The sequence below is a fragment of the Carcharhinus amblyrhynchos genome, chromosome 28 (assembly GCF_965287045.1).
Source record: "Carcharhinus amblyrhynchos chromosome 28, sCarAmb.v2.hapA, whole genome shotgun sequence".
Lineage (NCBI taxonomy): Eukaryota > Metazoa > Chordata > Chondrichthyes > Carcharhiniformes > Carcharhinidae > Carcharhinus > Carcharhinus amblyrhynchos.
Genome location: NC_137351.1, coordinates 20,337,014 through 20,349,382, shown reverse-complemented (window position 1 = coordinate 20,349,382; position 12,369 = coordinate 20,337,014). Strand labels below are relative to the sequence as shown.

At 44.5% G+C, this 12,369-nt stretch overlaps 1 protein-coding gene across 1 annotated transcript in view; it reads left to right on the top strand.

The window, feature by feature from the left end:
• The window catches only part of LOC145359677 (aquaporin-9-like), a 61,515-nt gene that overhangs the window by 46,147 nt on the left and 2,999 nt on the right, over positions 1-12,369 (top strand). The window contains exon 5 of the mRNA XM_080214420.1: positions 6,584-6,801. Coding sequence (XP_080070546.1) covers positions 6,584-6,801 — 218 coding nt within the window. The remainder of the gene's footprint in view (positions 1-6,583; positions 6,802-12,369) is intronic.

The following is a 12,369-nucleotide window of genomic DNA, read 5'->3' as shown; positions in this document are numbered from 1 at the left end:
ACATTAGTTCTCAGCTAGTGGTCTTCCTCTCATTTGCCCAATATTATTGCAGAAGAAAGGGCCCAACAGAAGCAGGTCCAAAGAGTCCATAACTTACACCCTGAAGAGTTTGTGAGGATGCGCCCTGCCCCAGGCACTGGGAGATGGCAAGGTTAATGGCAGACACACTGTCAGCCTAACATTCTTAAACAACGCCCTCATTTTCTGCAGCTCCATCATCGCAATGGGGCCAAAGGACAACGATAAGGAAAAGCAGCAGGAAAGATATTTTCTTCATGGTGATGATGGAGAAGGGGATAGTGAACACTGCATTATGGAGCCACTGTAGTCGAACACCATATTGCATTATGAGTTTGTTTGATGTCTTAATGATAATATCTTGAGGTTTATACATTTAAATATGAACTTTTTCTTTGTTCATCTTTAACTATTTACAAATCCCAGTTCATGTCATGCATGGCACTGTTCCATGAAACCTGCTTCTAAAGTGTTCTTCCCATTGGACTCCATGGGGGCAATTCTCCTTAAATAAAAACTAAGTGCCCAATAGGCAGGAAATCGGGAGAACTTCCCACACGTTTTTGAGGCTCAGTTTCACAAATCTCCGGCACTCTGTGCTCCACAGAGAGGCTCATGTCAGAATGTGAGGGAGGGGGTTGGGCAGGGGGTGCTTTAGAACCATAGAAACCCTACAGTTCAGAAAGAGGCCATTCGGCCCATTGAGTCTACACTGACCACAGTCCCACCCAGGCCTATCCCCTTATCCCCACATATTTACCAACTAATCCCTAACCTTCACATCCTGAGACACTAAGGAGCAATTTAGCATGGCCAATTAACCTAACCCGCACATCTTTGGACCCGCCATTTGTTTCTTCTCACTGAAGAGGCAGGAATCGGCACGCTGGGTGGGCTACTGCGCATGCACCGAACTGCCAGTAGGGAGATCGGCGCATGTGCTGTCAATCTCCCCCCGTTCACCACCATCACTGGCCTCCCGATTCTTTTTCCAAAACCTCTTCTCCCAATCATCAGCTTCCCGACTCCCCCCAGCCAATCGCCAGCCCACCTGGCCCCCACCGCACCACCCCCCCCCAGCCCCCATCTCCAGCCCCCCTACGACCAGCTCCGAGACCCCCCATCATATGGAGACCCAATCACCACCCTCCCTGTGCAGCAGGAGGCCAATAATGGGGTTCCAGAGATTCATGGAACTAAGTACATCCAAAAAAAGGAAGGAAAATCTTCCATTTTCCTGCCTGTTGGGCGCTTTCTGTTTTTTTTGGGAGAATTGCCCCTATAATCTTTGCTTATTCTCCTTTTTCATCAAATTCTGATGGTCTCAAGGCTTGGCTGCTCTCAGTGTGAGCAGCAATATGTATAGTACCAATACTACTAAATTGTTCTGGTATTCTGGTTATCCCTACTTGATTTGTTCTTGGCACTCCTTGGAGTTGCATTTCTATTCTACAACAACTTGTCCGGTTCCTTCACACACTTCAGATTTGGCCTCTTCCTTCCGAAGGGAATCTGCACACCATTCGTTCCCAGATTGGCTTGAATTTTTTTTCTCTGTGGTGTTAGGGAAGTGACGGCCTGGTGGTATTATCACTAGACTATTAGCTCAGCTAATGCTCTAGGGACCTGGGTTCAAATCCCACCACAGGGTAGATGGTAGAATTTGAATTCAATAAAACAAAATCTGGAATTAAGAATCTATGGATGACCATGAAACTATTGTTGGAAAACTTATCTGGTTCACTAATGCCCTTTAGGGAAGAAAATCTACCAAATTTACCTGGTCTGACCTACATGTGACTCCTGAGCCACAGCAATGTGGTTGACTCTCAACTGCCTTCTGAAAAAGGGCAATTAGGGATTGGCAATAAGTGCTGGCCAGCCAGCAATGCCCACGTCCCATGAATGAATGAAAAAAAACCTGGATGTGCACCTTTTGCAAATGGATCTGTCATTTGGACCTGTCTCATAATTTCAGCCCGAACATTTGTTTGCGGTTTTATTCTCAAATCGTTTTGCTAGCTTATGAATCTTTTCGTTCAGCTCATTAGTTCTCAGCACAGCCGGAGTGTTCAGTGCCTTTCCTTCTCCTACTGTCTTGAGTTTCAGTAAAAAGTCTGACAACACCAGGTTTTAGTCCAACCTATTTATTTGATAATATTCTCACTAGCTTTCGAGGGGACAGCCTCTTCGTCAGCCGAAGAGGCTGTCCCCTCGAAAGCTAGTGAGAATATTATCAAATAAATAGGTTGGACTAAAACCTGGTGTTGTCAGACTTTTTACTGTGTTTACGCCAGTCCAACGCCGGCATACCCACATCTTGAGTTTCAGTGTCAGATGTATCTTTTCCAATTTTACTTCTGTCTTTTTTTTCTCCGTCTGTAGTTTGGGAATTACTACATCCTTTTCTTTCAGGGCCTCCTCCTTTTCATTCAACTGTTTCTTCAGCCCCTCAGTCTGTTTCTTGTCGCTTTTGGTTTCTTCCTGGAATATAGGACATTGTTACGTTTTCTCTGCCAACTGATTCTTCAGATTGTGCAGAGTAATGTTATCGTCATTTTGCTTTTCTTTGTAATTTTCCACTGGAACAAACTTTGACCCGAAGGATTCTTGTAACGTGTGAGCGTCCTCACCAGATCTGGTTTTTCCATGCAAAGCTTGCTTGTTTCATCTTGAGATTTTCTGTAATTCAGCAGAGTCTCCACAAGTTTCTTCTGTTGTGCTTCCATTCTGCTCTTCATGTTGCTGATGTTGAAGGACAATCAACTGTTCTTTAAGCTATTCCTTTTCTCATTGACCTTTTGCCAACCCGATTTGCATTTCAGTGCATTGATTTGTTGCTGCTGATAATTCTAGCATAGTCTTTTCTGAAGCAATCATAGAATCCCTACAGAAGGAGGTTAGTCGGCCCATCAAGTCTGCACCGACAACAATCCCAACTTATCCCTGTAACCCCACATATTTACTCTGCTATTCCAAAACTAGGGTCAATTTAGCATGGCCAATCAATCTACATACACACCCCTGGAGTGTGGGAGGAAACCCACGCAGACACGGGGAGAATGTGCAAATTCTACCCAGATAGTGGGCCCAAGCCGGGAATCGAACCCGGACCCCTGGCACTGTGAGGCAGCAGCGCTAACCACTGTGCCACCATACTGCCCCTATTCATTGTGTTTTTTAATTCCTCATGTTTTTCCACGGCTGCAAATTGATTCTTCAATAAGTATTTCAGGGTAACGACCCCTCTTCATGGCATTTCTGCTGCTGGGTTACCTGGCTCCACATCTGGCTGAATTTTCCCAGCTCCTGCTTCAATTTGCCAGTTGTGGAATTGAAGATTGCCATTTCCTTGTGTCGTCCTTCAGATTTGTCTGTTCAGACCTTGAACTATTTGGTTTATTGTATGTTTTCAAAGGTATATACTCAGCTTGAATCTTGTGCTTCAAAACTTCCAGTTCAGTTTCAATGTGAACAGTCCAATGATGTGTGGGTTAGGTTGATTGGCCACGCCAAATTGACCCTAGCATCAGGGGAATCAGCAGGGTAAATGTGTGTTACGGGAATGGGGGTTGGGTGGGACGTGGTCGTTGAAGCCTCAATGGGCTGAATGGCCTCCTACTATACTGGAGGGATTCTACAATTCTATGATTTTTCTGTAGAACATTTACTTTTTTGTACATTTTGCTTCAAAATAGTACTGGCAGGGGGAATTGGGTCACTTTCATTGTGCTATTGACCCACTCCTGCTCAATGGGGAAGCCCAGTGTGCTTGCACTGGGTAGTTGGTGCCACCATTCCATCTATATGCCATTCAAGTTATAAATGACCTCAACTGTACATTTCCTTAGCAACCAAGTGATGCGTCATTGAGTTGGAAGTTGGTCAATGTAATGTCCTAACTATGTTCGGGGTTGTGGGTTTTAACCAAAAGAAAAGACACGGTTTACACATGTAGATTCACACTAACATACAAGTGGTTTATTGAAAGAGGTGTTCTCCACTCTGCACAGAGTACAAACAGAAAGTAAAACAGATAGTCTGTAGCAACACCCTAATGACATCACCAACAACCCATGGGATTGGCTCTTAAAGCAACCTGCATCCCCTTTAAACATACAACAACTACCCTCTTGGATAAAGCAGGACATACTGAGACATGCACAGGGAAATAAACAATGGGCTTTAGCCCTTCAATGAAAAACCTTCAGCTGTTCTTCCATTTGCCAACAAATCTTGAAGCAATGCAACAAGAGGAAATGAAAAACACACCAAACACAGGGAAAAACTGAAGCCAAAGAGAATCACTGATCAAAGAAACTTCACAACATGAAAATCAAGCACCTAAAAACTGTGAGAATGAATATGACACCATCAAACACAAACACATTCAGATGTACCCTGTCTGGTGTGAGATATAGTGTCTTATTTTCAGTACACTAGTGCATAATTCTGATGTTGTCACACCATAATTGTGTGTTGGGCGCTTACTTAAGTAAAACGCACATTAACATTTAATTGGAATATGCAAACTATAAACAAGGATGTAGTGGGATTATGAAATAGATTTAACTCGTAATGCAAAAACTCAAGTGATCTATTTTGTTCTTTGGACTGGAGCCTTGGTCTCCATGACAACACTCTCCAATGATTTCCAAAAAGCAATTGTATGAACTTCCACCTGTCACTCAAAGGATATCTTTACACTTCTCCATGAGATAATTGCAAATTTAAACATCACTGCGAACTGTACCCTGCCAATTCTGGAGGAGCCGGTGGCCCAGTGGTATTATCACTAGACTATTAATCCAAAAACTCAGCCAGAGGACCCAGGTTCAAATCCTGCCACGACAGATGGTGAAATTTGAATCTAATAAAACAAAATCTGGAATTAAGAATCTACTGATGACCATGAAACCATTGTTGATTGTTGGAAAAACCATCTGGTTCACTAATGTCCTTTAGGGAAGGAAATCTGCCATCCTTACCTGGTCTGGTCTACATGTGACTCCAAAGCAATGTGGTTGACTCTCAACTGCTCTCGGTCAGCTAGGGATGGGTAATAAGTGCTGGCCAGCCAGTGACGCCCATGTCTCACAAATCAACAAATAAAAAACTCAGTTACACCTCCTCAAAACAAGGAACTAAAACCTCTTGCATCATGTTTTTATATAATTCCGACAAAAGTACAGGAAATTCAATTTGTACAATATAATCTTTCCGTGTGAGTTATACAGTATCCTAAACATTATTAAATAGAAAACAAGAACAAGGAGGCTGTGTTGAACTTATACAAGACATTAGTTAGACCCCAACTTGAATATTGTGCACAGTTCTGGGTGTCACACTATGAGAACAATGTGAATGCAATGGAGCAAGTGGAGAATGTGCAAAAAAGTTTTACAATCTTGGTTCCAGGGATGAGAATGGAGAGACTGGGACTGTTCGCCTCTTAATGAAGAAGGGTAAGAGGAGATTTTATGGAGACGTTCAAAATCATGAGGGGGCTGGACAGAGTGGACGGGGAGAAACCGTCCTTGCTCACAAAAGGATCAAGAACGAGAGGGCGCAGATCAAAAGGGATTTGCAAAAGAAGCAAATGTGATGTGAGGGAAAAGCATTTTCACACAGCGAGTGGTTGGGGTCTGGAATGCGCTGCCTGGAAGTGTGATGGAGGCAGGTTCAATCAACAGGGCATTAGATTATTAGATGATTATTTGAATAGAAACAGGGAAATAAAATAGAAGACAGGGAAAAGGCAGGACAATGACACTAAGTTATAATGCTCTTTGGAGGACCGGTGCAGACACAATGGGCTGAATGGCCTCGTTCTGCACTGTAACAGTTCTGTGAGTTGATGGGTAAGAGTTTAAATAGTGTAAAGCAATGCACCCTTGCTTGACTAAGTGCCAGGTAAAACGTAATCACGAGACAACATCATAATTGTAAATTAGTGACCCGAAAATAAAACGCAAGAGTGGGATTCTCCACTCTTGTCCGTGCCTTGCTGTGTGTAGAATTTGGCATTCCAGCCAAAACCCTGTTCAATTTCAGTGGCACTGGAAAATCCCAACCACGATTGAGGATGGAGGTTTTCACAGATTGTATCTCTGACCAGACAAAGGGCGGCACTGTGGCACAGTGGTTAGCACTGCTGCCTCACAGTGCCAGGGACCCAGGTTCAATTCCTGGCTTGGGTCATTGTCTGTGCGGTGTCTACGTGTTCTCCCCGTGTCTGCATGAGTTTCCTCTGGAAAGATGTGCTGGTTAGGTGCATTGGCCACGCTAAATTCTCCGTCAGTGTACCCGAGCAGAGTATGGCGACTAGGGGATTTTCATAGTATCTTCAGTGCAGTGTTAATGTACGCCTACTTGTGTCTATTAAATAAATTAAAACATGGTACATGTGAATGTATTTTGTGTTTGGGGGTTAGGCAATCTCTTGGAAGAGAAACAGAGTTAACATTTCAGGCCAATGACCTTTTCTTGTTTTTTATTTCAGGTGTCCAGCCTCTGCAGGGTTGTATTTTTTGTGTTAATGAAACTTGTTTCTTGTTTTGAACAGTTAGTGGGCACGGCTGCTCTGCTTCTCTCTATTCTGGCCATCTTGGACTCCAAGAACGATTCTGTACCCAAAGGTTTGGAGCCGGTGGTGATTGGCCTGATCATCTTGGTTCTCAGTCTTTCAATGGGCTTCAACTGTGGTTGTCCTATCAACCCCGCTCGGGACCTGGGCCCGCGGCTTTTCACAGCTGTGGCAGGGTGGGGATTCGAGGTTTTCAGGTATGTGCCAATGAAGAACGCCTAAAAAATAAATCCCGTTGAAAGAGATTCCTCAAGTATTCAAAACCAGCCATAATTGGCAGAAACTTGTTACATTCGTTATTTTGTAATGGGAGGTGTGGCCATCTTCCAGTGGTTAGCACTGCTGCGGGTTGGGTGGATTGGCCATGCTGAATTGACCCAAAAGGGGGTTAATTGGGTAAATAAGTAGGGTTATGGGGATAAGGCCTGGGTGGGATTGTGGTCTGTATAGACTCAATGGGCCGAATAATCTCCTTCTGCACTGGAGGGAGTCTATGAAAATAGGGTGGCACGGTGGTCAGCACTGCTGCCTCACAGCATCAGGGACCCGGGTTCGATTCCTCGTTCTCTATGTGGAATTTGCATGTTCTCCCCGTGTCTGCATGGATTTCCTTTGGGTGCTCCAGTTTCCTCCCACACTCCAAAGATGTGTAGGCTAAGTGGATTGGCCATGCTAAGTTCCCCTTAGTGTTCCAACATGTGTAGGTTAGGGGGATTAGTCATGATAAATGTGTGGGACTATGGGGATAGGACCTGGGTAAGATACTCTATTATTGCAGACTCAATGGACTGAATGGCCTCCTTCTGCACTGTAGTGATTCTATAATTCCATGATAAAAAGTGACACTGAGATTGAGATTCAGCCATGATTTGGAGAGGTGATAGTCTTGTGGTATTACTGTGAGACTACTAATCCAGAAACTCAGGTAATATCCTGGGGACCCGGGTTCGAATCCTGCCAGGGCAGATGGTGGAATTTGAATTCAATAGAAGATATCTGGAATTAAAAGTCTATTGATAACCACAAAACCATTGTTGAAAACCCATCAGGTTCACTAATGTCCTTTAGGGATGGAAATCAGCCATCCTTACCTGGTCTGGCCTACATGTGACTCCAGACCCACAGCAATGTGGTTGACTTTCAACTGCTCTTGAGCAACTAGGGCAATAAATGCTGGCCAATTTTTAAAAATCACATTAAATGGCTTGATGGGCTGTATGGTTTACTCCTGTTCCTATTTTCTATGTTCCAAAAGTCCCTGAAACTTGATTCTTGTGATGAAAGGGTTTTCTTATGAAGGGAAGTTGTGCAGTTTGTTCCCATACTTTGGAAGAATGAGAGGTCTTATTGAAATATAAAGGATTCAAGGGAAAGATGAAAGGATGTTTCCCCTTTGTGAAGGAATCTAGAAGAATGGGGACCCAGGTTCAAAACATTGGGACGTCCATTTAAGGCAGAGATTAGGAGGAATTTCCTCTCTCGGAGGCTCACTAACCCCAGGAGAAGCAAGAGAGAGAGGTTAGAAAAAAAACAGGCGAGAGGAGAGGGAGAAATTAAAATGAAGTTCTCAGTGGAGGACAAAGACAGAGAAAATAGGAGGTGTTTCTCAAACAATTTTTAGGTTGGCATGGTGGTTAGCACTGCTGCCTCACAGTGCTGGGGACTGGGGTTCGATTCCCAGCTTGGGTGACCATCTGCACGTTCTCCCCGTGTCTGCATGGGTTTCCTCCGGGTGCACTGGTTTCCTCCCGCAGTCCGAAAGATGCACTGGCCATGCCAAATTCTCCCTCAGTGTACCCAAAACAGGCACCGGAGTGTGGCAGCTAGGGGATTTTTCACAGTAGCTTCATCGCAGTGTTAATGTAAGCCTAAACTTTAGCCATGACATATAAAACTTTGGGAGCCCATGCTGTAGGGGGTTCAGCCTTCTCCCAATAAGCTTCAGAATCTAAGTGTCCCAAACACTAGACATTCCTTTCTCCTCCCCCACAATACATCAGTCCCGCAGCTAGCCATGTTTTACATTTAGAAACAAAACAATACTCTTCGTGATTTAATTAGTACCCTGGCAAGTGATAAAATCTTTGTGAGATTTCAGCATTTGCCATGAGTTGTTGTCCCAGGAATTCTCTGCTTTGATCTTACTTTCCACAAGAAGTTCATTGCACAGCCCACAGCTGATAAGTCACGAGTTCACACTAATTCTATTCCCTGACCCAAAAGAGTTCCAGAAATTTTCCAATTCTTCTCTCACGGCTCAGAACAATCGTGCGAGGGGATATTTTCTCCTGTTTCCTAATCCTAAGCATAACTATGAGCAGAAACCTAGGAGCCCCAACCTTCCACACGCCTGTTTTACACCCCCTGCCCCCCCAAAATTAGTCAACTGAGTAAAATACAAGTGGATAAACCTTCCCTGATAAACTTTATTTTTCCTCATTTGTGGGACAGAGGCATCACTGGCTGCCCACCCCTAGTTGCCCTCAAACTGAGTGGCTTGTGAAGCCACTTCAGAGAACAGTTGAGAGTCAACCACATTACTGAGGCTCTAGAGTCACAAGTAGGCCAGACCGGGTAAGGACGGCAGATTTCCTTCCCTCGAGGACGTCAGTGAACCAGATGGGTTTTTCCACAGTTGGCAATAGTTTCATGGTCACCAGTTGTCATTTAGTTCCTCTCTCCTTTCCTTCTATATGCTTTGTCCATACAGTGTGCAAGAAACACCACTTTTCACTGTACACTGATACATATGACATTAATAAATCAAATATTTTTTATTGAATTCAAATTCCACTACCCGCTGTGCCGGGATTCGAACTCCGATTCCCAGACCATTAGCTGAGCTCCTGGATTAATAGTCTTGTGATAATATCACTTGGCCATCGCTTCCCTGAAGGGTCCAACTGTGCGGACGGCCCTTTACCACCTTTTCCCACTTTCGCCATTCATGTTACTACCCCCATCCTCTCAGCTGTGACTTCAGTATTGACAGAAGGCAGAATGTGATGTTCTATTATTAACCTCGGACTTGAAATGAGCTCCCAGTTTTTCCCTAATGCTGACCATAGGAGGGATGAGGACAAATTATTAATTATACATTGAATACCGAGGAAGTTTCTGATTCAAGGGTGCCATATGGTGCCATCTGCTCCATTGGCACAGGGAGACGGCTGCCAGCCTTCCCTCCAGAATCTAATGCAAGTGATGATATTATGAGCTACTCTGTAGCCACAACTGACATAAGCTCAGCTCCTTGGGTATGTTTAACCTGGCAGCACACAACTCTGATTATATCTATCCTTCGGTACCTGATGTGCTGGTAGATAAACAGAATGTGTGCATGCCAGGTACCGCTCGATGCAGAATAGAATGAGGCAGTATGTACTGTGACAGTGTGAGTTCCACAGAGCCCAGAGTTGGGGAGGAAGATAGAACTCTCATTTGCGTTCGGACCACACAAGCTAACAGTGCAAAATGACGTGTGTTCTTTAATACATCACAGGCCCATTACCCAGATTAGCCTAACAAAGATGAATAAACTGTGACTTGGAACCAGCCGGGTTACATGCAAAAACACAAATTGGAAATTATTACCAGAAAGTGGTGTTTTTTTCATTGAAAATGAATCTAGTTTAGTAACGATTGCTTGTTTTATTCATTCGTGGGACATGGGCGTCGCTGGCTAGCCAGCGTTTATTACCCATCCCTAGTTGTCCTTGAGAAGGTGGTGGTCATTGATACAATTAGGGGTTTTAAAAAAAGGGATGGTATGGCACAAGTTGGGCCGAAGGGCCTGTTTCCATGCTGTAAACCTCTATGACTCTAATTGAGTGGGCTTGCCATTTCAGAGGGCAGTTGAGAGTCTGCCATCTCTGGAGTTACACGTAGACCAGACCAGGTAAGGACAGCAGATTCCCTTCCCTAAGGGACATTAGTGAACCAGATGGGTTTTTTTGACAATCAGCAATGGTTTCATGGTCATCAGTAGATCCTTAATTCAAGATTTGTTTTATTAAATTCAAATTCCACCATCTGCGGTGGTGGGATTCAAACCTGGATCCAGAACATTAGCTGAGTTTCTGGAGTAATAATCTAGCAATAATACCACGAGACCACCACCTCCCCCAGTCTTGAAACCATGCTGACTAATGAAGCACAATTGTATTTGAGTGCAGTACTGAGGGAGTGCTACACTGTTAGAGGTACCAGGGTGAAAAGCCAGAAAATATCCACATTGGTACCAACAACACAGGCAGAAAGAGGACTGAGGTCCTGAAAGCAGATTTTAGGGAACTGGGAAGTGGGTGAAATGCAGGAGCTCCAAGGCAGTAATCTCATGGTTACTCCCAGTAGCCCAGGAGAATGAGCATAGAAATAGGAGGATTGAATGAATGAACATGTGGCTGGAGAATTGGTGTAGGATGGAGGGCTTTAGATTTCTGAGGCTTTGGGATCAGGCCTGAGACAGATAGGACCTGTACCAGGAGGGTGAGTTCCACCATAGCAGAACTGGGAGTAATACACTTGTGGGGTGATTTACTAATGCTGTAGGGGTGGGCTTATATTAGACTGGCAGGAGGACGGGAACCTGAGAGGGAGTTCAAATCAAAGGAAGATATGGTGACACAGTGGCTGGCACTGCTGCATAAAAGCACCAGGGACCCAAGTTCAATTCCAGCCTTGGATGACTGCGTAGAGTTTTCACATTCTCCCCGTGTGTGCGTGGGTTTCCTCCAGGTGCTCCGGTTTCCTCCCACAGTCCAGCAATGTGCAGGTTAGGTGGAATGGCCATGCTAAATTGCACCTTAGTTTCCCAAGATGTGCAGACTAGGTGAATTAGCCACGGTAGATGCATGGGGTTAAAGGGATAGAGGTAAGATGCTATTTCGGAGAATTGTGCAGACTCAGTGGGCCAAATGTTCTCCCCCTGCTCTGCAGGAATTCCATGGTTCAATTCAGCATTTAGGAAGGACGGTGAAAAGGAAAAGGAGATTGGGTATCTCTGATAATACGGGATGTGATCAGTATATTATGGAGAGAGAATGTTGGATCAGAAGTACAAGAAGTTTGGGTGGAGCTAAGAAACAGCAAGAGGCAGTAAGCATTGTAGGAGTTATTAACAGGCCACCAAACAGTATGACTACTGTAGGGCATGGTATCGATCAAGAAACTAGAGGTTCATTTAACAAGAGTAATACAGCAACCACGGGAGACCTCAATCTCCAGCCACGGGAATGGTAGCGGGCTGGGAGTGGACCATGCAAAGGCTGTTGACTTTGGGTGGGATTTTCTGGTCTTGGGGCGAGCGTGGCTGTAAAATCTCCCCATGGACTGGATAAATCTAATGGGTACTGATGCCGAGGAGGGCCAATTCCAGGGAATGTGCTCAGGATGGTTTCCTCGTATGAAAATGTGTTGAGGAGCCATCTGGGAAATGGGCAATTTCAGATCCAGCTTTATGCAATAAGAGAGGATTAATGGATAATCTTGTTGTCAGACAGCCTTTAAGGAAGAGTGACCACAACATAAGGGAATTTTTCATTCAGGTCAAAACTAGGACCAGGATTTTATCTCATTGATGTAGCATGTGCCGTTCCTCAACCCAGCCCCCGGCAGATGCAACAAGCCGTTAAATCTCCATTCAATTTGGCGGGGCCTGTGATGTCCTGCCAGGCGGGACGTGAATCCTGGCCTAGTGTCTTAAGCCTGAACAAAGGAAACTATGAAGTTATGGGGAACAAGTTGGCTGTGGGGAACTGGAAAAA